The sequence below is a fragment of the Tenrec ecaudatus genome, chromosome 1, assembly GCF_050624435.1.
Source record: "Tenrec ecaudatus isolate mTenEca1 chromosome 1, mTenEca1.hap1, whole genome shotgun sequence".
Taxonomy (NCBI): Eukaryota; Metazoa; Chordata; class Mammalia; order Afrosoricida; family Tenrecidae; genus Tenrec; species Tenrec ecaudatus.
Genome location: NC_134530.1, coordinates 50,295,293 through 50,318,680, shown reverse-complemented (window position 1 = coordinate 50,318,680; position 23,388 = coordinate 50,295,293). Strand labels below are relative to the sequence as shown.

Sequence of the window (23,388 nt, the reverse complement as noted above, 5' to 3'; positions counted from 1 at the left end):
AATCTCTTACATCTCAAAAGAGATTGATTTAGGACACACTTTATGTTAATCCTGTCTTATTAATGACAAAGCTAACCCATTCCCAAATGGGATTATAGCCTCAGAGGTTAGAGTTTATTGGATTGGGGCGGGGGAGGGGGATACACAATTCATAACACCCACCTGGACAGGAGCCTGCAGTCTGCCCAGTAGTGCCCTGTCGTGATCTCGAGGTCCCCACAAGGACCTTGTTAGGTCACTGAGGCCAGGGGCTGCGCATTCGTCATGGCCTATGGGCGGTGGACCTGCTGTGCATCTGGCACGACGCTCACTCAGGTCTGCCCACATGGTGCTTGCGTTCTGGTGGTACACATGGGGCGTCCGACGTGGCAAGTTCGAGTCCACCCAGAGATGCCTCAGAAGAACAGTCTGGAGATGAACTTCCAGAAACCCAGGCACTGAAACCCCCACAGAGAGAGCGCTCAGTTTTCTCCTGGCATGCCTGGGTTTCCATGTGTCAGAAGGGACTCTACCACCACTGGTTCTCCGTCTGAAAGGGCGTCTTCTGGCAAGGCTGTGGCTTGTGTCTAAAGGGATGGGGGAAAGTAGTAGTCCGGGGAGGTAGCGTGGGGACATGGCTATGGGGAAACCATCCTGTTTGCAGACTCCTGGCAGGTAGAGCCAGCAGGGTTTGCTGATCAATTGGACATGGAGAGTGAGAGAAAAAGGAGGCAAGGACGATTCCAGGGTTTGGGGCTTGAGTAGCGGTGATGCTGCAGTGCGGGGGTGGTTGGGGGGCTGAGCTGCCCCCGCCTTTCCAGAGGCAGCCTACAACTTCTGCACCCTGCCCCTTTTGCAGATCCACCCTATGCACATCCAGACACTCGACCCCAACAGTCGCCCACCCCTCCCCATCTTCTCTGGCCCACTCCAAGATCCAAGCTCTAAGCTCTGTCCCCCAAGAGTCTTTCTCTGCTCTGCCCTTCAGGCCTTTCTGAGAGGTCCCAGAAACCTGTGTGTTATGGGGTGGCTGACCCCACCCACCCCTTCTGCCTCACCAGATAGAATAGACGTTGGGGTGAGCCGATTGGGCTGGGAGGGAAGGGGCTCAGGCTCCTCCCTGCTGTGGCTGCTCTCACCCCACCCGGCAGCGCCAGCCACACCCCACTCCCCCTTCTCAGTTGCCTCGGGAAATGGACATGGTGAGCCAGGTTCTGCAGGCTGGTTGTCCTAGAAATGGAAGCATCTCCCGTGGAAAGGGACATCAGGAGCCACAGGTTTGGGGTATCCTCTGTTCCAGTCTTCTCCCAGACTTGCCTTTCGCAGGCGACACTCTCCGCCGACTAAAAGGGAGAAAGAGGCAGAGCCAGCTTTCCCATGTCTCCAAAATTCCCGAAGAGGGAATCTTGTGCATTGAGCCTCCTGTTTGGCCCACCCCCACCCAGGTGCCCCGCCGTAAGTCCTGCAAGGACCAGGGTGGGGAGTTCCAGCACTCGATGGGAGTAGTCAGCCTGCGCCACACGGGCTCCTCCTGCCCCCCAGAAGCAGCCATAGAGCCTGTGTGTGTGATCGGCTGTGTAGCTGTCGTTTTAAATTACAAAGGCAGAAACCGGTCAGAGTGGTGTGTGTATAGCAAACTGCCAATGGTGTGCATTTAGGTGGGAAGGTTGGTCTCTTACAGAGCACATGGGGGGGCGGGGGCGGGGTGGAGAGTGCTGGGAGGTTATGCTCCTTCTACTGATGGCTTTTCTTCTTCTTTGAAAATGACCATGGGTTCCATTATTTAAAAATCAGCCAAAGCAAGATAATTCCATATTGTGTGTGTGTGTGTGTGTGTGTGTGTGTAGTAATCCAGTGTATATCACGTGGTCACCTGCCAAGGACCCATTCCAGCTATAGCCTGAAGTCCTATTCTCCTCCCCACCGCCCCAGCCCAACCCAGCCCTCCTCCGCTGGTGGCCCCCTACTGGCTGTCTGGAGAGCCCTCCCCTGCCAGGCCTTGGAGCTGTTGGGACCTGCCTCTAGTCAGCTCACACAGGCTGCCCTCCCTCCCCTCCTCCCTGTGAGTCATCTCCCCCCCCCCCCCATCCCTTCATTGCTTGGGGACACTTGACCCATTGCCTTCCTGCAAGGGGTGGGGAATGGGAAGAAGCAGCCAGAATGACAGGAATTCACTAAATGTGTCTTGACTTTTCTGCTGGTTGAAACTAACTACCAAAAAGGACGGCTCCTGTTCTGGGTGAGGCCCGAGTGCCTGAAATGGGTCCTTGAGACCCAGGCAGAAGGCTGGGGGTGACAGATCTGGGGACCCTCTGAGGCTTTGCAGCGCTGGCCTGGGCTCAGTCTTCTCACTCCAGACCTGTCCTCAGTGTTAACCCTTGCTGTGCAATCTTCCCCCAGGGCCACTGGAGGCTTGGGGCCCTGGAACACTTGAGAGGCCCCTCTGCCCCGCTGCTCACCCTCCCACCACAGTCTTGCACCAGCCATGTGGGTTCTCTGCCTTGAAACCCAGCTTCAGCCCTCTGCCCCTTACCTCCTCAGCCTCCCCAGGCTGTGTGCTGGGATGCCAGGCACACACCTGCACTGTTTCAGAAGGTGGGTGCAAGTTCAAGGTGAAGGAGAATTTCCCTCTCTTGGGCATATAGGTGGCATATAGGGGCTTCCGACAACTGGAGTCAAAGGGTTGATGGGGATGGGAGCTGTCCTAGGAGATGGGACTTGGAGGGGGGTGCTCATCAGTGAGGGTGTTTGTACTTGGTGCTTGGGGTCAGAACCCCTGACCCAGAACTCCTGGATGAGCGAGTACCTGCCACCGACCCTCCTGCTCAGTTTCCTCACAAAGATTCAGTTGATCACTGCTGGCCAATCCCCCTGCTTTCTTCTCTGGAGCTCTTCTGGCCACCAGCCCCCTGCTGACCCTCTGGGGCATTTCCCTTTCTCCTTGACCTCTGCGGTTCCTCTGCCTCTGTGTGGTGAAGAGAGCACTCACTCTGTGTCCAGCTTTGTGGCCCTCCCCCATTGACCTGCGAGAACCCTGAAACCTATGCAGAATGGGGGCTTGAGCCCGCACTTGGGCCCAGCATTCTTTCCCCCCAGGCTCCAAGCGCGGAGTGTATCCTCAGCCAGCCTTTTCAGTTAGTTAGTTACGTTCCTCCCTGTCCTGATGTTCTCAGGGGGCGAGGCCCTGGCTACCTGATAGCATAGGACCCCCTGAAGTGTGCCCTGCAAGGAGCAGAGGTGCTATTTGGAAGGGTGATGGGGGGAGGCACTGAAAGAGGCCAACTCCCCTGGGCCTGGGGAGTGATCCCTACCCAGGTACTTAGGACGGCTTTAGCGGTGGGTGTTTTTGTGGGGGAGCTTACTGCCCTGTCTGTTCATCAGGAGGCTTGATTGACTGGAAGCACCCTGGCAGGGAGGACTGGACATTTGGAAGTCCTAGGTTCTGATTCTGACTGCTGCTATTTCGTTGTTCTTGTTTGTTTCATTCATTCACATGTTACCAATACCATGTAGCATGTCCAAGGATACAGAGCTTAGATCGTGTTTTCCCCCTGCTTCTCTACGGGGAAAACTTCTATTGATCCTTCCGTCTAATTTAAATGGTCCTTGTCTACAGGGGCGTTACCCAAAGGGGGCGATAGCAGCCCCTGGGGGGAGCTGGAACGATCCAAAAACCAAAGGCACTGCCCTCGCGTCCACTGAGGCTCATCGCGTCCACTGAGGCTCATCGCCAGCCCATTGGACAGTTTCCGAGGCAGTCACTCTGCGGGAGCGCACAGTTCTCAGCGCACAGTCTCATCTCCCTCCCACGCTTGCAGCGCTGGTGGTCTCAGGCTGCTCACCTTGGACTCAGCTACCCACGGTGGAGCCACTACGCCCCGGGCGCCCTTTGGATGGATCCAAGGGACCTGCCAAAGCAGATACCGCTACTGTATCCTGCATTGTGGGCAATTCAGAAGTCCTGGTGGATGGTGGGAGAAACAGCACCAAGGAGGACTTGCACTTGGCCTTGCACTGAAGGAGCTTCCTCCTCAATAGGGACCAGGGCTGGGTGCAGATCAGGCAGGCAGGGCTGGGGGGCTGTGAGGATTTGTCATCTCCTGCCCTAAGAGTTTGGTGAAGACCCATGAGTCGAACAGGCTTTCTAAGGGTGGAGGCCCACAAGATCCATAGGATTTCAGTGGCCTATCGAGGGTCACTATGACCTGGACTTGATTCAGTGGCAATGGGTGGTGGTGGTGACAGTGGAAAGGGGTCAGGGGGAGACATCTCCCCCCAGAGAAGGGCTTGTGGAGAGACCTTGCCTGGGCCCCCCTGCCAGCTGCTTCGGGCTGCTGTGTCTCAGGACACAACTCCCTGAGAAACAAAATGGGGACAAACTCAGGAATGATGTGCTGAGTGGCCACAGACACAGACTCTGGGGCCAACTGCCTGTGTTAAATCCAGCTCTGTCAGCTGCCAGCTAAGGGACTCTGCGTCCCTTTCCTCATCTGTGGGCAGGAAACGGGGAGGTGGTGGCCGGGACCTTCCAGAGCTGTGGAGAGGAGCAGACGGATTAATCCCTGCTGCGGTGCCCGTCAACTGGGAGTGCTGCGCGAGGCGGGCATTGCTGTGCGTTCTGTCGCCGAGGCTGGCTGGTTGCTGGGCAGTTGAAGAGGGAGATGCAGAAACGAAGTCACTGTGCAAGGCTGTGGTCCCGCGGGGCCTGGCCGAGTTGCAGTCCCAGAGCAGTCTTTGCTCCTGGAACTAGGACAGTAGAGTCCCCAGCGTGGGGGCCCAAGGAAGCACTGGAGGCCCAAGGAGGTCCCTCTTCACAGCCCTCCGGTCTGACTGCCCAGGCCAGGGGAGCGGGACAAGCATCAGGATCCCTGGTATTGGTCACCCTGGTAACCTCTGGTGACGTGGGGCAGCCTCCCTGCTCTACCAGGGCGTCTGAACAGATGGGGATGTTAGAGGAAATGTCAATAAAACATTTCCATGACTCAGAGCCGAGAGCAGCTCAGGACCTGGGAACCCACTCCACCACCATCGATTCAGAGTTTGATGAGGCGTTCTGGGTGTGTGTGCATGTGGGTGTGTGGGTTGTGCGTGTTTCTTGAAGCATGTGTATGTGTTGTGCATGTGTCTTGGAGAGCCCACAGCTCCCACTGACAGTAAACAGAATGAAAAACAACCCTCCCTTCCCCAGCCCCCACCTGCAAGGGGAGCCAGCTCTGAGGGTTTGCCTGTCGCTTGGAAGTGTTGAGTTAATTGCACACTCTCCTATTCCTGGTTCTGGGGAGACAGGACACCCTGCACGGAGACTATTTGGCTTTGGGAAGGTCAGAGAATGTGGAACCTGGAGACCTGTGATCAGGAGTCACAAGTGATCATGTGACCCTGACAGCTTCCTCCCTCTCTTCAGCCCCAGTGTCCCCATCTGTGTCTTAGAGAATCAAGACCATCTCCAAGGTCTCTCCCAGCTCTCTGGGTTTCTGGCTCTTAACTGCCTCTGCCCCACCCCTGATGCCACTCCAGTGACATCACCACTGTCACTTGCCCTGCAAGTTTCGCCTCATTCTCACTTCTCAGTGCTGGCTCTTTGAGAGGATCCTGGGGGTCCAGGTCATTCTCTGTGACCTGCTCATCACACTCGGTGGGAGTAAGTAAGCTCCTTGAACTGCAGAGTTCTTCCAGGGAGGTGGTGTGAGAAAGATTGGTGGAGTCAGCGCCTTGGGAGATGACCAGAGAGAAACAGGCCCACTGGCCACGCCCCTGCTCTGAGCCGCTGTGCCTGAGAAATCCCTTCCACCAGCCCTGACAGCGACTGTGGGTTAAGTGGGTCTTGGACCTCCCCCTAGCCTAGGCCAGCCTCTCCCCCTCCCCAGACCACCTGAGTCCCTTTTGCTCAGCTCGAGGAGAGGCAGGGCTACAGACCTACTCCACGAACATGGCTCCAGCCCCAGGAGGTCAGGGAGCTGACTTACTTACAGGAGAGCATTCTGTACCAGGAGTCAGGCACCTGGGACCCAGCCCTGGCCCTGTTCTTTGTTCCTGGGGTGGCTTAGACCTTCTCTCTGAGCTCCAGGTTGTCATCCTTTGGTCGGACAGGAATCCAGGTGTCAGCTCCATCAGAGGATGGAGGCCTGTGGCCCCGAGGTCACCAGGTCTGGAACCGCATGGCCATCCCCCAGAGCTCTTCACCCTGCACTGCTCCAGCCCAGAGAAGACCCCACATGGACATAAAGGCGTAATGAGCTTTCTGGGTGACAGCTTTGAGACACCCTGGCCTGGAGCAGGACTCCTCCCTCAGACGCTGGGGAGCTGCTTGCTGTGCAGAAAGGGCGTTCTGCGTCTCCCTCAGAGTCACCAGGCCGGCTACAGAGGGGATGTGTGACAGCCCGGTGCCTGGCTCAGGATTCAGGAATGTTCCGCATGTGACTGATTCTTGCTTTGTCTCCTATACCTTTTCGTTCATGTGAGACTCATCTCTGGGGCTCCAGTGCCTGGCACTTTGCAGGGCCAAGAAGGCGTTTTTAAAGCGTAGCATGAAAAAAAAAAATTACAAACAAAGCCAATAAAGGAAAGCAAGCAAGCAAGCCTAGCATGACTGACATCCAGGCCAGCTGGGGGGTCAAGGAAGTCAGCCATGGACTGAACTGCTGATCTTGGGAAGCGGCTCTCCCCCCATGCTGTCCATCTCCATGGCACCCGCCTGGTTTCCCTGACCTCAGTGGGTGTCAGAGATAGAGAGGGAGCCTGGCCATGACTGCGCATTGAAGGTTGTATAAGAGAAGGAGGCACTGGACAAGACTGCCTGCTCTAATGTGGAGAGGCAGAGGAAGGTGGGGAGTACTTCCTGGAGGAGGAGGTAGAAGGCTGTGGTTATTAGAGGTGTGGGAATGGCCTTCTAGAGGGAGGGTCTAGACTAGGCAAAGGTCTACAGGTGAAAGAGGACTCGTGTAGAAATTGCAAAGCATTTGGAAAGGTCGAAGTAAGAGTGGACAGCGGAGAGACTGGGACATGAGGCAAAACCTGATGAACAAGAACTGAGAGTTTGAACTTCATCCTGTACATAAAAGAGAGACTTGGTAGGATTTGTTTTGTTTATTAATGTATTTATTGCTTGGATTTTCACTGGCCGGTTATCAGAAGTAGATCCCCGGATTGGTCTTAGACCAAAGCTCAACTGAATCCTGTCTCTCATGGGTGTCTTAGGACAGGTTGACTAGAGAAGCAAATCCAGAGACACTCATTTATGTGTAAGAAAAAGCTTTATATCAAGAAGTAATTGTATATCAAGGAAGCATTCCAGCCCAGTCCAACTCAAGTCCATAAATCTAATACTCGTCCACAAGTGCCTCTTGAGACTCACACAGCCACATGCAAGATGCAGAATGCAGGAAGATGACAGGCCGGTGGGTGCAAAGTCTTGTGGATCTAATGGTGGAAGCATCACAGAGCTCTGGCAGGTCTCAGAGTGGCTTGCCAGCAGGAAGGTGAAGGCAGAGAAGGGGAAAGGAGGTTCCCAGGACCTTCCTTATGAGAAGGCCATACCCACAAGGAGGCACCATCAGGCTGTGACCTGACTGAAAGGCTAGACTCCACCCTGCACTTCTATAGAGCTTCAAGTTGACCTACCACAATGGTGACTGTGCAGTATTTGAAACATCAGTGGCACAGCAGCGTACAAGCCACCACAGTATGTGGGCAGTATGACCCAGCACTGTCTAGTGTCCCAGCTGGCTGAACATTGGTGCTAGTGGTAGACCTTTTAACAAAAGAGACAGCGTCTGGTCAGGCCAGTTTTGAAGTCAGGAGAATGGAGGTGGTGATTTTGAAATGTGGCATAGAGTGGCTGGAGTAATTGCCAGGCACTTGGTCCTGTGCCAGGGTTGAGTGTGTGTCTTGGTTTACATACAGCACTGCTCACAGAGAAAGTAGAAGGGGCTTTGGGCATGGGGAATGGTGAGCATCTTTCCCCAAGAACCCTTGGGTAGTGAGAACAGAAGCCGGGTCAGGTAGATTATTGGGCATTGGCCCAGCCCTGTGCATTTTCAAAACAGGGTGTTTGTTGACTGCTGTGTCCTTGGCTCTAGGGATGGAGCCTAACCAGATAAGCTTTTGTTTCAGTGCAAAGCTTACTACAGTCAAGGGAGAAGAGGCGAGAAGAGAACTTTCAGCTTGACAAATTGCCAAGCACCCTCTTGGCCAAGCTGGTCCCAGTGTGTAGACTCATGTCCCTCAGAAAGGTGTTTAGATCCTGCTTAGTCCCAGAATCCTTTAACCAAGTGAGAGCGGGGACAGAAAACTCCCGCTTGTGACTTCAGGCAACAGGACCAGGGCTTTCCCAGTCAGCAACAAGTGGGGACAGTGGCCAGCCTCGGGACCCTACCCACCCAAGTACTGTCCAGGAGTGGCACTGTGCCGCCCACCCCTCCTCCCCCCACTGCCCCAGGTATCTGTTGCTGAACATAGTGTATGATCGTGATATATGAGGTTTTCTTTATACGGCATGTGATCAATAAACACCTTTTTAAAAAATAATCATTTTATTGGGGGCTCGTACAACTCTTATCACAATCCATACATATATCCATTGTGTCAAGCACATTTGAAATTTGTTGCCATCATCATTCCCAAAACATTTGCTTTCTACTTGAGCCCTTGGTATCAGTTCCTCGTTTTCCCCCCAATAAGTACCTCTTAAAGAGGAAAAAAAAGTGTGTGTGTGTGTGTGTGTGTGTGTGTGTGTGTGTGTTGCGGTCAGATGTAATCACTGGGAACGGGGTTTCTTTGCTGTCATTGAGGCTGTGTCGGGCACTGTGTGTTGAGAACAGGAAGGGCATGAAGGAGAACAGAAGCTGAAATGAAACAAGGACTGTTCCCCTGAGCCGACAGAGGAGGAAAGCCTTCTCCCCTAGAGCCAGCACCCTAAATTGTGACTTTTAGCCCTCTATACCGTGAGAGAATATATTTCTTTCTGATAAAGCCTGTGGTATTTCTGTTAATAGCGGCACCAAGAAACTAGAACCATTTGGTAACAAGAAATGGGGAATGCCCTAAGAGATACCTAAAAGGCAGAAGTGGTTTTGGAATTGGGTAACAGAGGCTAGAGGGATTCTGGTGTACTTCATACCAAACCCTCTGCCACCACGTTGGCAGAGCGACCGTGTAGGGCGGAGTAGAACAGCTCCTTAGGGCTTCCGAGACTGTAGCAGCCTCAGCTTCCTCCCAAGAAGCTGCTGGTGGGTTTGATCTGAAGACCCCGCAGTTAGCAGTCCAGTGCATGGCCCACTCTGCCCCCAGGGTGCCCGTGCTTCATGGTAAGGCAGGCCCTGGTTGACCTCAAAGAGGCTGTTGGTGGAGGTACACGAGTTAAGGTGGTTCTGATGAGACTTCTGGAAGGTTAGAGAGCTGTGATCCGAGCCGCTGTTGCCACAAATGGAACGTGGAGGCTCATGTGCTTCTGGTGAGACTTTAATGGGAAATCCAGCAGCCTCTTGCTGGCAGTTTCCCCTCCCTGGACTGGGGTGGCTGTGTCCTGTGGCACTGTCAGGTAATCCTTGAATGGAGTGACCACAAGGTCAGCAGTTCCAGCCCAGCAGCTGCCCCAAGGGAGAAAGATGAGGCTGTCTGCTCCCATACAGATTTACACGGAAACCCGATACCGGGTTGCCGTGAGGGAGAATGCGGTGTGGTGACAGTTGGTTTTGGTTTGGTTATGGGGGGGAACGAAGAACGTGTGATTGGACATTGGCGGGAAGGTGATACTTTTTATGTAGTGACAATGAACCTGTCTGAATGAGGGTCAACTATTGGATGGAGGGTGAACCTGTAGATGACAAGCTCGGATATTTGGCTGAGATTGCTGAGGAAGCTCTTCAAGGGGCAGCTTGGTTCCTCCTTGCCACTTACAAGTGAATTTGGGGGGAAAGAGACAGACTTAACGTTTAACTGCCAAATTAAAGCAGTACTCAAAGATTTGGAAAATTCTAGGATGCCAACTCTTCCCTAAGGAGGCGGTGACTCCGTCTTTTATTCACGAGATGAAGAAGCCTGTCCGGATCCGTGTGACCGCTGCAACAGACACGGGCAGAGACCGTACAGTGTGGGGTGAAGACGAGCCACCAGGCAGGAAAGGGTCAGTGGAGTGGCTCGGCTGCAAACATCTGTTGTCCTCCAAGAAAAGGAAGGGACTGTCCAAGGAGCAGCTCGGAAGACCGCAAGCCTGTGGGCGGGCGGGCGGGGCTGCTGCGATTGCAAAAGGGGAGCGGGTGCCTTCATTCCAAAGCAGGGTGCAAATTGCCCCCTGGGTTTCATAGACGGGTTTTTGCCGCCTCAGTTCATCAGGTGGAATGAGAGGACAGGCTGACACCCAGAGATGGGGAGATGGGGCTGCCGTAACCGAGGGCCAGCAGAGTGGGGCCCAGTGCCCAGTGTTGCGTGTGGCCACCATGCCTAAGGACCAGGAGGACTAATCCACCCAGGGCGTGGGGTCGTCAGTCAGATGGCCCAAAGCCAAGGGAGCAGAGTCGCCGTCCCAGTGGGCCTGGGAGGTGGGGCTGAGTCCCAGGACCTCGCGCCGCCACCAGGCCCTGGAACAGGGCCAGCACGCAGAGGCTGGAAGGCAGGGACGATGCCCAGCTGGGTGGTCCCTGAGAGGAGAGCATTCGTTTTTTCAGCCTCAAGAGCTTTTGGAATGTGCTCTGCTGGGTTTTGAATGTGCTTGGTGCCATGACCCCCATCTTTCCCCTGCTTTCTTCTGTTTGAGGTGGAAATGGCTGCCTTCTGTTGGCCCTGCCATTGTACACTGGGAGTTGTTAACGTGTGTTCTAGGCGCCACAAGTTCACGGATGGAGAGGAAGTTGTGTCCCAGGATGGCCTCCGCCCATATAGGTCCCCTCCTTCCTGCAATTAAAAACTTGTGCTGTAGCCCACCCTCCGGGCTAGAGTATAGGTTACCTCCTTCGCAGCCCTCCAGGGGCAGTACCACCCATTCAGGAAAACTTGCTTTCTGTGATTCTGAAGATTTTGGACTTGAGTTGATTTAAGACTTTTGGATTGCTCTCACGGGGGGTGAACTCTGAATATATTTGCCTGGGAAAGGCTTTGACTTGGGGGGGTGGGCAAAGTTTAGATGTTAGGGATTCAATTGTGTCTGCCCCCCCCTCACCCCCCAATATATGTTATACATCCTAACCCCTAGAATTGTTGATGAAACCCCGTTTGGGAATAGAGTTTTCTTATTGAGGCTGAAAGCTGCCTCCCAGAACTTGGGTCTGGGAAGAGGATGTGGGTTGCCCCCTTGGTACATTCTGGGTTTCTCTCCTCCCTCTCCCCTCCAGTGTGATAGTGTCTTCGAGATAGTGGATGTATAGCCTCTGAAAAGAGCCCTTGAAATCACTGTCACTTAGTTTACAGAGCAACCCTGTGAACCTGGCATTGTCACCTCCGTCTTACAGGTGAGGAAGTGGAGGCTCAGCATTAGCTGAGCGACTGGGGCCCCCCAAGATGGAGCCCGCACCCTCCACGCCAGATGCTGCCCTCCCCACCGGCCCTGCTGCCCCGCGAGCCATGGCCCCGTTCTCTCACCCTCCGCAGGTTTCCACGTGATCCCCACCATCTCCAGCATCGTCCCCGAGAGCTGCCTGCTGATCGTGGTGGGCCTGCTGGTAGGGGGCCTGATCAAGGGCGTGGGCGAGAAGCCCCCCCTCCTGCAGTCGGACATCTTCTTCCTCTTCCTGCTGCCGCCCATCATCCTGGACGCGGGCTACTTCCTGCCACTGCGGCAGTTCACCGAAAACCTGGGCACCATCCTGATCTTCGCCGTGGTGGGCACGCTGTGGAACGCCTTCTTCCTGGGCGGCCTCATGTACGCTGTGTGCCTGGTGGGCGGCGAGCAGATCAACAACATCAGCCTGCTGGACAACCTGCTCTTCGGCAGCATCATCTCGGCCGTGGACCCCGTGGCCGTGCTCGCCGTCTTCGAGGAGATCCACATCAACGAGCTGCTGCACATCCTCGTCTTCGGGGAGTCCCTGCTCAACGACGCCGTCACCGTGGTGAGGGCCTGGGCTGTGTCCCCACTGCCCGGTCTCGCAGAGGAGGAAACGGCCCGGCGACTAACTCGCCTGCCAGAATGCAGACGGCCCAGCTCTGCGGGCTCCGGGCCTGCGCTCGTGGCCTGGGACCAAATGCTTCTCTGTGCCTCCCATGTCGACCGTCGGGCTGGGCAGACCCATGCCATTCCATCGTTGCCTCGCCTCCATTAGTTTGGTTTGATCGGTGTTTCGGGCAGAGCTTGTTGAGAAGTGGGGTGCCAAGGAGAGTGAGCTGGCCGGGCAGGCCATGTGCTGGCTGGGCCTCAGCCGCCCGGGACGCAAGTGGCAGAGTCCGGAGGGCCCGGTGCAGGGCCTGCAGTGTGCACACCCCCCTCCCCTGCCAGCTTCCTCCGGAAACAGATACATGTGTGTGCAAGCTCACGCTGCATTGTGAAAACACGCTCATGCCTCTCAGGGTGCAGTTGCACACATAGGACAGCACAGCAACACGTGTGTGCACCCACTCCACACTTGCACACACACACTCACACATGGAGCCTCCCTCTTCCCAACCCCACCCCAGAGGAAGCACCTCGCCCGTGACACCCCGGCTCCCTGTTCCTGAGCTGGCTCCCCACGAGCCTGTGAGGGAGCCTCGGTCTGGCCTGGGCAGGCAGGCCTCCTTCCTGGTCTCTTCCAGGACCAGCCCTTACCCAGGTCACCACAGGAGCCACAGTTTCCCCACAAGTACCAGCCCGTCACTCCCCGGGCTTCCTGCAGGAGTGGCACTCTCTCATGTCTGTGGAACCACCACGGTGCCTCCTGGGCTGTGCCCCCGACAGGTGGCAGTGGTGAGAGGATAGCCGCTGGGTTGATGAGGAGCTTCCAGGGTGTACCCCATCTCATCTCCAGGTTTTCCAGATGAGGAAACAGGCACCAAGAGCTCATGTTACGTCCCCAAGGTCACATTAGTTGATAAATGATCAGGCTGGGCTTCAAAGCCACAGTCTGAGCGCAGAGCCCGAGTGCTGGCCACTGAGCGCCGGCCTCTGCAGTTCCAGCAGCAGCGGGCTGTGCGGACTTCTGAACTGCCTCAGGCCAGGAGCCCAGGCAGTCCTGGGGCCGGGGCACTGCGTGGTGGTCCCTGCCTGGCCCAAATCCATACCCTCTTTAGCTCCGGTGCAAGTGTAGGGACCCTGGTCCCCAGCAGCAGAGCTCCCTGGTCTCGGGCCTTTGCCCTGGGGTAGGCCGCCTGCCCAATGCCACACTGTCCTTGCCTGCAGGTGCTGCCCAGCTACTAGGAGTTAAAGATCTCTCCTCTGCGTCCCAAGGCCTCTCCTCTTCCTGTCCTGTAGCCTGGTAGCTCCCCGGCTGGTTTCCTGACAGAGCTGTCTAGGGCTGGGCTTAGAGCAGGACAGGCAGCAAGAGGGGTGCAGGACCTCAAAACTGAGTCTGCTTGGGACACCCCAGCCATTGTTGGGACAAGTGTGGGGCCAGCATGTCTGTATTCCCCTGCTGGGGCCCTTCCCTGTGTCGGCTCGGCTAGCCACCATCAAGGGGCTTCCATGTGCCCCAAGTACCATGGACCCTCCTGGCAGCAGTGGCACAAGTACCGTTTCCTTCCCAGCTCAGGAGGGGTGAGGCCTCGGAGAGCCCCCAAGTTCCACAGCCACTCAGCGTGCTAATTCAAGGCTTCTGGGCCTCGCCTCCGGCAGTCCGTGCTAACTGGCCCGGTTAGCCCAAGGTCATAGCTGCTGAGCTGGGTGCTGTGCTAAGCACGCTGCCGTCATTACCTCAATTCCCCCTCTCAAGAGCCCAGGGCAGTTGCACTGCTTGGCAGATGGGAAACTGAGACACAAGGGGGCTGAGGACCTGGTCCCATGCTAGAATTCCAGCCCGAGCAGTTGGGCTTCCAAGCCTGTGCTCTTGCCCGGCGCAATGCGCTGCCGGCCGCAGCCCAGACCCTCTGCCCCCACACTCCAGTGCCCCAGCTCCCACGTGGCCTCTCAGGGCCACAGCCTGTGGCAGGGAAGGGACCACCCGGGGTGAGTCCCTGCCCTGCCCCCGACCGGCCTGCATCCCCTCGCCAGGTCCTGTACCACCTCTTTGAGGAGTTTGCCAACTACGAGAACATCGGCATTGTGGACATCATCCTCGGCTTCCTCAGCTTCTTCGTGGTGGCCCTGGGCGGGGTGTTTGTGGGCGTGGTCTACGGGGTCGTCGCCGCCTTCACCTCCCGATTCACCTCCCACATCCGGGTCATCGAGCCGCTCTTCGTCTTCCTCTACAGCTACATGGCCTACCTGTCAGCCGAACTCTTCCACCTGTCGGGAATCATGGCGTGAGTCCTGGGTGCTGCGGGTCAACTTGGGGGAGCTGCCAGCTGGATGGTCCAGGCTTGGAAGGTCATGAGTGTCCCCCCACCCCCACCCCAAGGCCCGGTCTCCAGTTCCAGTGCTCAGCCCTGCTTGGAAGCCATTTCAGTGGGCAGGGTCATCCGGAAAGGATCCAGCAGAGCCCTCCCCCTCTCCCCTGCTGGGTGCAACTCGGGAAGTGCGGGGCGGGGGCGGGGGCCGGGGGGGTGTCAAGGCTTTTTTAGGGCCAGGTGTCTCATGGGTCATGGAAGGGCAGGGCGGGGCTGCAGAGGCCACGAGGTGCCCAGGGTGTGCCCAAGTACAGAGCTGGATGAGGAGCGCAGGGGCTGTTACAACACGGCTCCCTGTGCCCTGCCAGACCCCCAACACAGCACCTTCAGAGCCCCCCTACGAGCTGGGGTCAGGCTCACCTCGAGTGAGCCTGAGACCACAGACGCCCTGTGCAATCGACTCCCACTGAGCAAAGACATGGGCCCCGGGGAGAGGGCAGGCATAGACTGCAGATGGAGCTGGGCGGATCTGTTCGTGTCTCAGGGTGATTGATTCTTCCATCTGGAAAAGGCAAGGCTCTGCCTGAACCTGCAGGGTTGGCAGGAGGCACGAGCGAGAGCAAGGCGGAGATCACATGTGGGCACCAGAGCCTCAGAGGGCACGAGCCAGGCACCGCTGGCCTCCCGTAGGGGCCCGGCTCCGCTGAGCCGCCCTCTCCCCCAACCCCAGACTCATTGCCTCAGGAGTGGTGATGCGCCCCTACGTGGAAGCCAACATCTCCCACAAGTCCCACACGACCATCAAGTACTTCCTGAAGATGTGGAGCAGCGTCAGCGAGACCCTCATCTTCATCTTCCTCGGCGTCTCCACCGTGGCGGGCTCCCACCACTGGAACTGGACCTTCGTCATCAGCACCCTGCTCTTCTGCCTCATCGCTCGAGTGCTGGGTGAGCCCGCGAGGGGCGGGGCAGGTATTCCTGGTGGCTCAGCTGCTCAGGAGGGAGAGGGGTGGGCTGGGAGGGGACACTGATGCTGAGGCCCCAGGGCGTCTGGTAGCACCGCTGAGGGTCAGCTCCCACCGAGGAGGCCACACGGGGGGCCGAGGCTGGACCGGGCCTCACCCCTGGGTTCCCTTCATGCTTCTCCAGACCGCTGCGCCCAGCACCTCCGTCCCTGCCCGCTCCTCTCAGGCTCTCGGCCTGGCCTTCAGGAGCGTCGGCTGGGGCCCCAGGCCTGGCCAGGCATCAGCTACACTCGAGACTCCTGGGCCTCGTCCTCCAAGAGTCTGTTCTGTGGGTTGATGCTGGCCCCAGCCCTCTGCAGCCACAACGATCATTCCGTCTTGGGAGATTTCCAGCGCAGAGAATTGGCGAGGATAGGGAACGAGGAGGGTCCTCGGAAGCTCCCGTTTAACAGGGGCCGACTCAGGGCCAATCTTGTTTTCTCTCCTGCCTTCCCCCGTGGCCACCATAGCGCTCTCTGAGACGGCCGGGCCTGGGGAGATGCTGGCCAAGTGGCCCTTCCAAGGATTGCTGGCTCTTGGATTGAAATGTTTGGGGCACCCTAGGCCGAGGGGCAGGAAGTGGTGAATGCCCGGGCTACGCTGAGTCCTGGAAGCTTCCTGGACAAGCAGAGGAGGAGATGCTGCAGTCGGAATTAGAAGGGGCTGAGGACAGGGTCATTGTGAGTCGGCATCGACTGGGTGGTAGTGGGTTTGACTCACGGCCCCTGCTTCGTGCAGGTGTGCTGGGCCTGACCTGGTTCATCAACAAGTTCCGCATCGTGAAACTGACACCCAAGGACCAGTTCATCATTGCCTACGGGGGCCTGCGAGGGGCCATCGCCTTCTCCCTCGGCTACCTGCTGGACAAGAAGCACTTCCCCATGTGTGACCTGTTCCTCACAGCCATCATCACCGTCATCTTCTTCACCGTCTTTGTGCAGGTGCCGGCGCAGGACAGAAGGGCCCTGTCCGGGGGACCTGACAAGAAAGGGCATGGCCCATGAAGGGACCATGGGTTCCAGCCTAACTGGCTGTGGGACCTTGGGCACACCACTCCCCCTTTCTGGGCCTCAGTTTCCCTGCCTGTAAAGTGGGGATTGCGGTCCTGAGTCTAAGAAATGTCAGGTGAGACGGTAAAGTTCTCAGTGCTGCCTAGCGCCGACTGGGAGCGTAGGAAATGAGAAGAGGGTGTGAGCCAGCTGCCCGCGATCGGACATTGCCACCAGCCCGTGTGGCCCTGGCAAGTGACTGGTGTCTTAGGATCTCAGTGTCTGCTTCTGTCAGGTGGGAGTGGCTCATGGCACAGGGAACTGGAAGGCGCGCTGAACCGGCCAGTAAGAGACCTGGAGTCAGCCGCGTCTGCTGCCGTGCTTGTGGCCCCACGGCCACCTCTAGGCTTTGGTGTTACATCTGTGAAGGGAGGAGTCCGTCCAGCCTGTGATTTCCGTGCATTTAAAGGACCCAGGCTTCACCCAGATTCACCCCCACTCCCACCCATAAACTGACCCATCTCGCCCTCTGCCCCTGTCCCCATCACTCTTCCCTGTCTCTCCTGGATGCCAGCCTTGCGAAGCCCTCCGTGGGGAGCCTGGAGGAAGACTCGGGAGGCAGCGCTTTTCTGCCCTTTGAAAGTCGAGAGGGCTGCCCTCTCTGTTGCCCCTCCGCCCTGCTTTCGCTAGACAGCTGGGAGCACCGCGGCTTTGACATAGTAAATGCCAGTGGTTCTCCAAGGCCGCTTCCACAGAGGGGAGCATTGGGGTGCCTGCCTGGGTTTGCGTTCTGGCTCCACCTCTCCTGTGGGACCTTAGGAGAGCTAGTCTCCCTGATCCTCGGCTTTCCTGTCTACACAGTGGGGCAATGAAAGGGGCTGCCATGGGGGGCTGGGGGGGCTCAGAGAGCTAAGACTGGTAAGCTAGGTTATTGCTAGGTCTTCCCTGCAGCCCTGCGCAGAGCTGCCCGGCTTCACCCTCCTCGGGGCAACAGTGAGTTTGTGCCGGCGCCTGCCCTTGAGCCTCTGACCACAGTGTGGGGTCCGTCTGCTGCACAGGCTGCCATGTCTCTGACTGCCTTGATGAGCCCTGGAATGGGGGCGGGGAGTTCTAACACCCTTGGGTGCTGGGAGACTGGGACCCTGGAACAGAGTGCTTCTGGGGAGGTGGGGGGCTCTGTGGCCTCCTTCCAGGGTAGCAGACTGGGCGTGCCTGACACCCTCCTCCCCCCCAGGGCATGACCATCCGGCCACTGGTAGACCTGTTGGCCGTGAAGAAAAAGCAGGAAACAAAGCGCTCCATCAATGAGGAGATCCACACACAGGTGCCAGGGCCGGGCTGGGTTGCCGGGGCTGGGGGAATCCAGGAGTGGGAGGATGTGGGGCTCAGTCAGCTCCCTCTGCCCTTACCAGTGCCGGGGGCGAGGGTGAAGGTGGTCCCTGAGTCTTTAAGGCCACTTGGCTCATGCTCACCAAGGACTAAGCCATAGGAAAGCCAGGTGTGAGTTGTCTTTTGATGGGACCTATTTCACAGAAGGGGATGCGCTGAGACTGTACTTGAGGTCAGGATAAGCGAGGTCTGGGCGCCACCTCCTGGCTGCTCCTGGAACTACAGGGTTGGGCTGAGCAAAGCAGGAGTTAAGAGCGGGCATGACCACAATGGTGAGGCTTGACCTGGCCCTGGGCCCGTTTCAGTTCCTGGACCACCTTCTGACAGGCATCGAGGACATCTGTGGCCACTATGGCCACCACCACTGGAAGGACAAGTAGGTGGCAGCCTTGGTGGGTAGGCGGGTGGAGAGGGGCAGGTCAATGTCTCCTGGGACCTGGGCACCAGCTCCACTCATCTCCGTCCTGCCCCTCCAGGCTCAACCGCTTTAATAAGAAGTATGTGAAGAAGTGTCTGATCGCCGGAGAGCGCTCCAAGGAGCCCCAGCTCATTGCCTTCTACCACAAGATGGAGATGAAGCAGGCCATCGAGCTGGTGGAAAGCGGGGGCATGGGCAAGATCCCCTCCGCCGTCTCCACCGTCTCCATGCAGTAAGTAGCCAGCCAGGGGGTGGCCCCGGAGGACGGGAGCAAGGTCCACTGTGCCCTATTTGTGGTGGGCAAATTGTAGTACCCCAGGCTGTAGCCCAGCTGGAGCCAGGGCCACCAGAATTTTCTTGGGGCTCGAACCTGTGCCCTGCTGTCCTAGGAACATCCACCCCAAGTCCCTGCCTGCAGAGCGCATCCTGCCAGCGCTCTCCAAGGACAAGGAGGAGGAGATCCGGAAAATCCTGAGGAATAACTTGCAGAAAACCAGGCAGAGGGTGAGGACCTGCTCCCCGGCCCGCTGCCCAGCCCCAGAGCTGGCCCTCCTCTCCCTGCCCCCCAGCGTTCTGCACGTGCCCGCGTTGCCCCAACGTGCCGAGCCCCTGGCCGCCCCATCCTGATGGCCTCTCCCCCCGCAGCTGCGGTCCTACAACAGACACACGCTGGTGGCGGATCCCTATGAGGAGGCCTGGAACCAGATGCTTCTCCGGAGACAGAAGGCCCGGCAGCTGGAGCACAAGGTGTGTCAGGCCCCGGGCCGGTGCCCACTCTGAGAACCGGAGGCTGGTGCTTCCTCCTCTCCTTCCTCTTCCTGCACCACCAGCACAGCACGAGGGTGCTCCCGGGGCCTGGGCCCCGCTCTCGGGACTTGTGCAGAGACCCAGGCAGGAAAGAGAAAAGGCCAGGCCAGGGGCACCCTGAGCAGGGGTCAGGGTGAGCTGAGGAGGAGGTGCCCAGGAAACGGGTATGGGCAGGCCGAGGGCCAGGCTGTAGGAACAACCTGTGCACAAGTGCCAGGTCACAGACCATTCTAGAGACGGAGGGGCTGGGGTTCCTGGGAAGCTTGTGAGTGGTGCCACGTCTGAGCTGCAGCCTAAGGGGTGCAGTCCTAAAGGGGTGGTCCCGGGGGGGTGGAGAAGAGTGCGGAGAGCCAAGGGACGCCGCGGAGGTGGGGCCCGAGGACCTGGTCACCAGTGTGAGGTGGGCTGAGGGGAGTGGCGTCAGGGTCGTGGTCAGCCTTCTGATGGGGGGGCGGGAGGGGGTGGGGGGGGTTGTTGACTGCAGTAGGGGCGTGGGAGGAGGAGGAACATGACGAGCAGAGCTCGCTGCTCACATGCTGGATTGGACATGCTTGTGGCAGCCAAGGAGCCCTGGTGACACAGAGGTTAAGCACTCAGCTGCTCACAGCCAGGTCAGCAGCCTCCCTGCGAGGAGATGAGTGTTTCTACAAGGGTTATAGCCTCAGAGACCTTGTGGCTTTCTCCTCGTCCCCGTGACTCAGAATGGACGTGGCAGGGCGTTGGTTTGGGTGAGTGGCCCTCCAAGCACAAGGGTCCACCCCCACGTTACCTCTCTGGGGTTGGAGCGTGGTGGCGGCTGAGGTGGGGGGGGACTGGAGCCCAGGACCATGCCCTGTGGGAGAGAGGCAGGCAGGGGCCCCGAGGGAACCCCGGGCAAGCCCCCAGGAGCCCCGAGCATCTAAGGTGCAGGGGTAGGTAGAGGCAGGGTCCAGTGAGGAATTGCCGGGGAGGTAGCAAGAGTACCCCACAGGGGTGAGGGTGCTCCTAGAAGGGTGTACCTCTCCGCCGCCCCCACTCATTGCAGTCCTTCTGCGTCAGATCAACAACTACCTGACGGTGCCTGCTCACAAGCTGGACTCACCCACCATGTCCAGGGCCCGCATTGGCTCAGGTAAGGCCGGCGGGGGCGGGGTGGTGGTGGTGGTGGGGGAGCGGTTCCAGCAGCCTCCGGGCTCCGGCAGCCAGGTGCTCACAGGAGAATGGCCTGGGGCAGAGGGGTGTGTGCATCGAAGCTGGGGATGCGTAGCATATGCGGGGGCAACTCTGGCCAGCTCTCTGCAGGCCTGGGCCCCAGGCAGGAGGAAGACCCACTTCTTCATGGACAGGGACCTGCCATGAGAGCCTGTGCTCTGAGGAGGGGCACACGGCCCTTCCTGCCTCTGAGCCCCCACGGGGAAGTCATGCCGAGCGTGTCAGGCCACTGCGCTCCCAGGAAGTTTCCGTGACAAGGCCGGGCAGGCTGAGTCAGGGGCACAAACAAGCCCACGTCTTGCTCTTCTTGGTCCCCAGACCCCCTGGCCTATGAGCCAAAGGCAGATCTGCCCGTGATCACCATCGACCCAGCCTCCCCACAGTCCCCGGAGTCTGTGGACCTGGTCAACGAGGAGCTGAAGGGCAAGGTCCTGGGGCTGAGCCGGAATCCTGTGAGCGTGGCCGAGGCCGACGAGGATGATGACGGCCTTGTGATGCGGTCCAAGGAGCCCTCGTCCCCGGGCACCGACGACGTCTTCACCCCTGGGCCCAGTGACAGCCCCAACTCCCAGAGAATACAGCGCTGCCTCAGTGACCCGGGCCCCCACCCTGAGCCAGGGGAGGGCGAGCCCTTCATCCCCAAGGGGCAGTAAGGCCAGGGCCAGTGAGCAGGGTCTGCCCACCGCAGACTCTCCCACCAGAGCAGGGGCTGCTGCGAACTGGGCACCGGGGCTCCCTCGCCCTAGCTGACCCTGGCTGGCCCTGCCCTACCCCACCGCATGGCAGCTGGGCCCCCGCCCCCCGCCGCAGCACGGCTTCCCGCAGCCCCTGGGAAGCGTCCTCCCACCCCCAGAACTGCCTTCCCAATCCACTGGGGCTGGCGAGGCTGGTCCAGGCGCTCCCCCACATCCAGACAAGGGACCTTGGGGAGTTTCTCAGACCCCGGGGTCCCTCCCTGCCCCCACGCCCCTCCGCCAGCCTCCTCACTCAAGCCAATCTTCTTTTATAACCAAAGAGCCTTTGGCTCAGGCCTGTCCCACCCGGGAGGGGAAGTAGCTGAGGGTCCCCCGGGCCGGGCCAGGGCTTCCTGCTCTGGGGAAACACTAGGACCTGTGGCAGCCAAGGCAGTGGCAGTCACCCAGCCAGCCAGCCCCACCTCCTGCCCCCACTCAGAGCGGTGGGCTGAGGGCAGCCTGGGTACCTCCGCTGCCCGCAGCTGCTCTGCTTAGTGGTGTGGCCCCTCTGCGGGAGCCAGCCAGGGGTGCTGTGGGGAGAGCGCTGCCAGAGGGTGGGGGTTGTCCTTCTGTCTGTCATCTGTGGCCACGCCCCTGTATGGTCTTGTTTGCAGAGCCACTCTTGTCTGTCCCACGTCTTTCTGTCCACGTCTTACCAGAGCTTCCCCACTAATTCCCTCCACTGCCCTCATCCCGCGCCTCTGCGCCCCACACCCTGCCTCCGAGCTCCTCGGCTGTGCCCCGAGACTCTGATGGCAGAACTGACCCCTGCCCCTCAGATCATGATCTCACACCCCCCGCACCTCCACCCCCAGCCCCCTAGCCCTGGGGTTCTCTGTATGTGTGCTCCCACCCCGTTTGCTGTGGAGCCCAGCCTTGGTGGGGGAGAGGCCTCCTCTGAGGATCTGCCTCAGCCAGGGCTGGTGGGTTGGACCAAGAGGTGGTGCCTAGAGGCCTTGGCTGACTGGCACATAACTCTGCACCCCACCTGGGCCAGGCCCATTGGTGTCTGTCCCTCCTCCCCAGGGCACCTGTCCCAGGATTGTGCAATAGTCCAAGTGGCCCTCTTCCCAGTACACTGGGCAGGGGGTCCACCCCTCTCCCTGCAAGTGCTGTTTCGGGCAGGAGTCGCCATGCAAGGGTGACGTCGACAGCCATGTACAAAGCCACCGCAGCTGCCGCCACTCCGCCGCCTGTACAGATGAAATGGAATCTTTTTCATATTCTAATAAATCAGTGTGAGTTTTTAATAGCGTGGAGGACGGCTTGCTTCTTGGGGCCAGGGGCTTTGGAGAAGGTGGTGGCCGGGGGGGCTGAATGACTTAGCTCAGTGGCTGACACACAGAATCACTTAATAAATGTCAGCTGCTGGGGCGGTTATCGCTGGGTGCCCGGCTCCCGGGACGCAGCAGTGCGCCAAGCAATGTGCTCTCTGCCCTCGGGGGCGGGCCCTCAGGCTAGCAGCGGAGCCAGCAGTCCGTCTCACCCAGTGCCCAGCGGACAGGGTCCTGGGAGCGAAGAGCGGGGTGCAGTGAGAGGGATGGTGGCAGGGGAGGCTTTTCCTGAGTAAATGAGATCTTAGGACAGACCCAAAGGATAAGCCTAGGTGAACCAGGTGAAGAAGGTTCCAGAGTTCCCAAATAACCTGGACTGAGAGAGGCATGTGGGAAGGCCCAGGACCTTGAGAACAGGCAGGTGTGGCTTGGAAGGGTGCACGCTTGGCGGGGCCCCCCCACATGAATGTTTTGGCCTTTATCCTGCTGACAGCAGAAGCCACTGAAGCTTTTGAGCTCGTGCTCCTGTGGAATGGGGCCAGGACCTCTGGATGGAATATGGTTAGGTGTGTGATGGATCTTGGCCCAATGGGGCGGGGCGCCTGGTGGGCTGAGCGATTGGACCCCTGCAGTGCACTTCCAGGAGCTGACCGGTAGAGGGCAGTGGAGCCCCAGTACATGCACCTCCAGGCTCCCTTACAGGCCTGTGCCCTTATAAAACCTGCAGAGGTCAGTCACAAAAGGATCAGGGGAAGACAACACTCCCCATTCCTGTCTCAACTGGTGTCACCGCAGGTAGCAAGGGACACCAGTAAGCCTTCAGCCAGAGGCTGGTTTGCAGAGGTGCAGGCTAAGAAGGAATCTTGTGGGGCTAAGGCTGCACAAACCACCCCCACATAAACAAAACCTGAAACGGCAAGCTGTTATTGAAGGAGGGGGTGGTGGTGGTGGTGGTGGTGGTGGTGGTGGTGGTGGTGTGTGTGTAACAGAACACAGCCCCGAACCAGGGACTAAGGACTTCTGACTTTGATCCAAAAGCCTTGCATTGGCCCAACCCAACTGGAAGCTAGAAGACAGAGGAGCCTCGGGGCTGGTGTCCACTCAGGCCAGCCTGCTGGCGAATGGAGCAAGTGGAAGGGGTTGGGGGGACATGGATGGTCCAGTAAAGCATTCCCATCCCCCCCCCCTGAGTCTATTCTTTATGTGGGAAACCTC

The 23,388-nt window shown here is 58.5% G+C and overlaps 1 protein-coding gene across 1 annotated transcript in view; it reads left to right on the top strand.

The window, feature by feature from the left end:
* The window catches only part of SLC9A1 (solute carrier family 9 member A1), a 53,458-nt gene extending 31,309 nt beyond the window's left edge, over positions 1-22,149 (top strand). Inside the window, exons 2-12 of the mRNA XM_075552927.1 lie at positions 11,563-12,023; positions 14,093-14,343; positions 15,098-15,315; positions 16,110-16,312; positions 17,595-17,684; positions 18,055-18,125; positions 18,226-18,399; positions 18,557-18,671; positions 18,813-18,914; positions 20,013-20,085; positions 20,484-22,149. Of these exons, the coding sequence (XP_075409042.1) occupies positions 11,563-12,023; positions 14,093-14,343; positions 15,098-15,315; positions 16,110-16,312; positions 17,595-17,684; positions 18,055-18,125; positions 18,226-18,399; positions 18,557-18,671; positions 18,813-18,914; positions 20,013-20,085; positions 20,484-20,818 (2,093 nt within the window). The 3' untranslated portion in view covers positions 20,819-22,149. The remainder of the gene's footprint in view (positions 1-11,562; positions 12,024-14,092; positions 14,344-15,097; positions 15,316-16,109; positions 16,313-17,594; positions 17,685-18,054; positions 18,126-18,225; positions 18,400-18,556; positions 18,672-18,812; positions 18,915-20,012; positions 20,086-20,483) is intronic.
* The last annotated feature ends 1,239 nt before the right edge of the window (positions 22,150-23,388 follow it).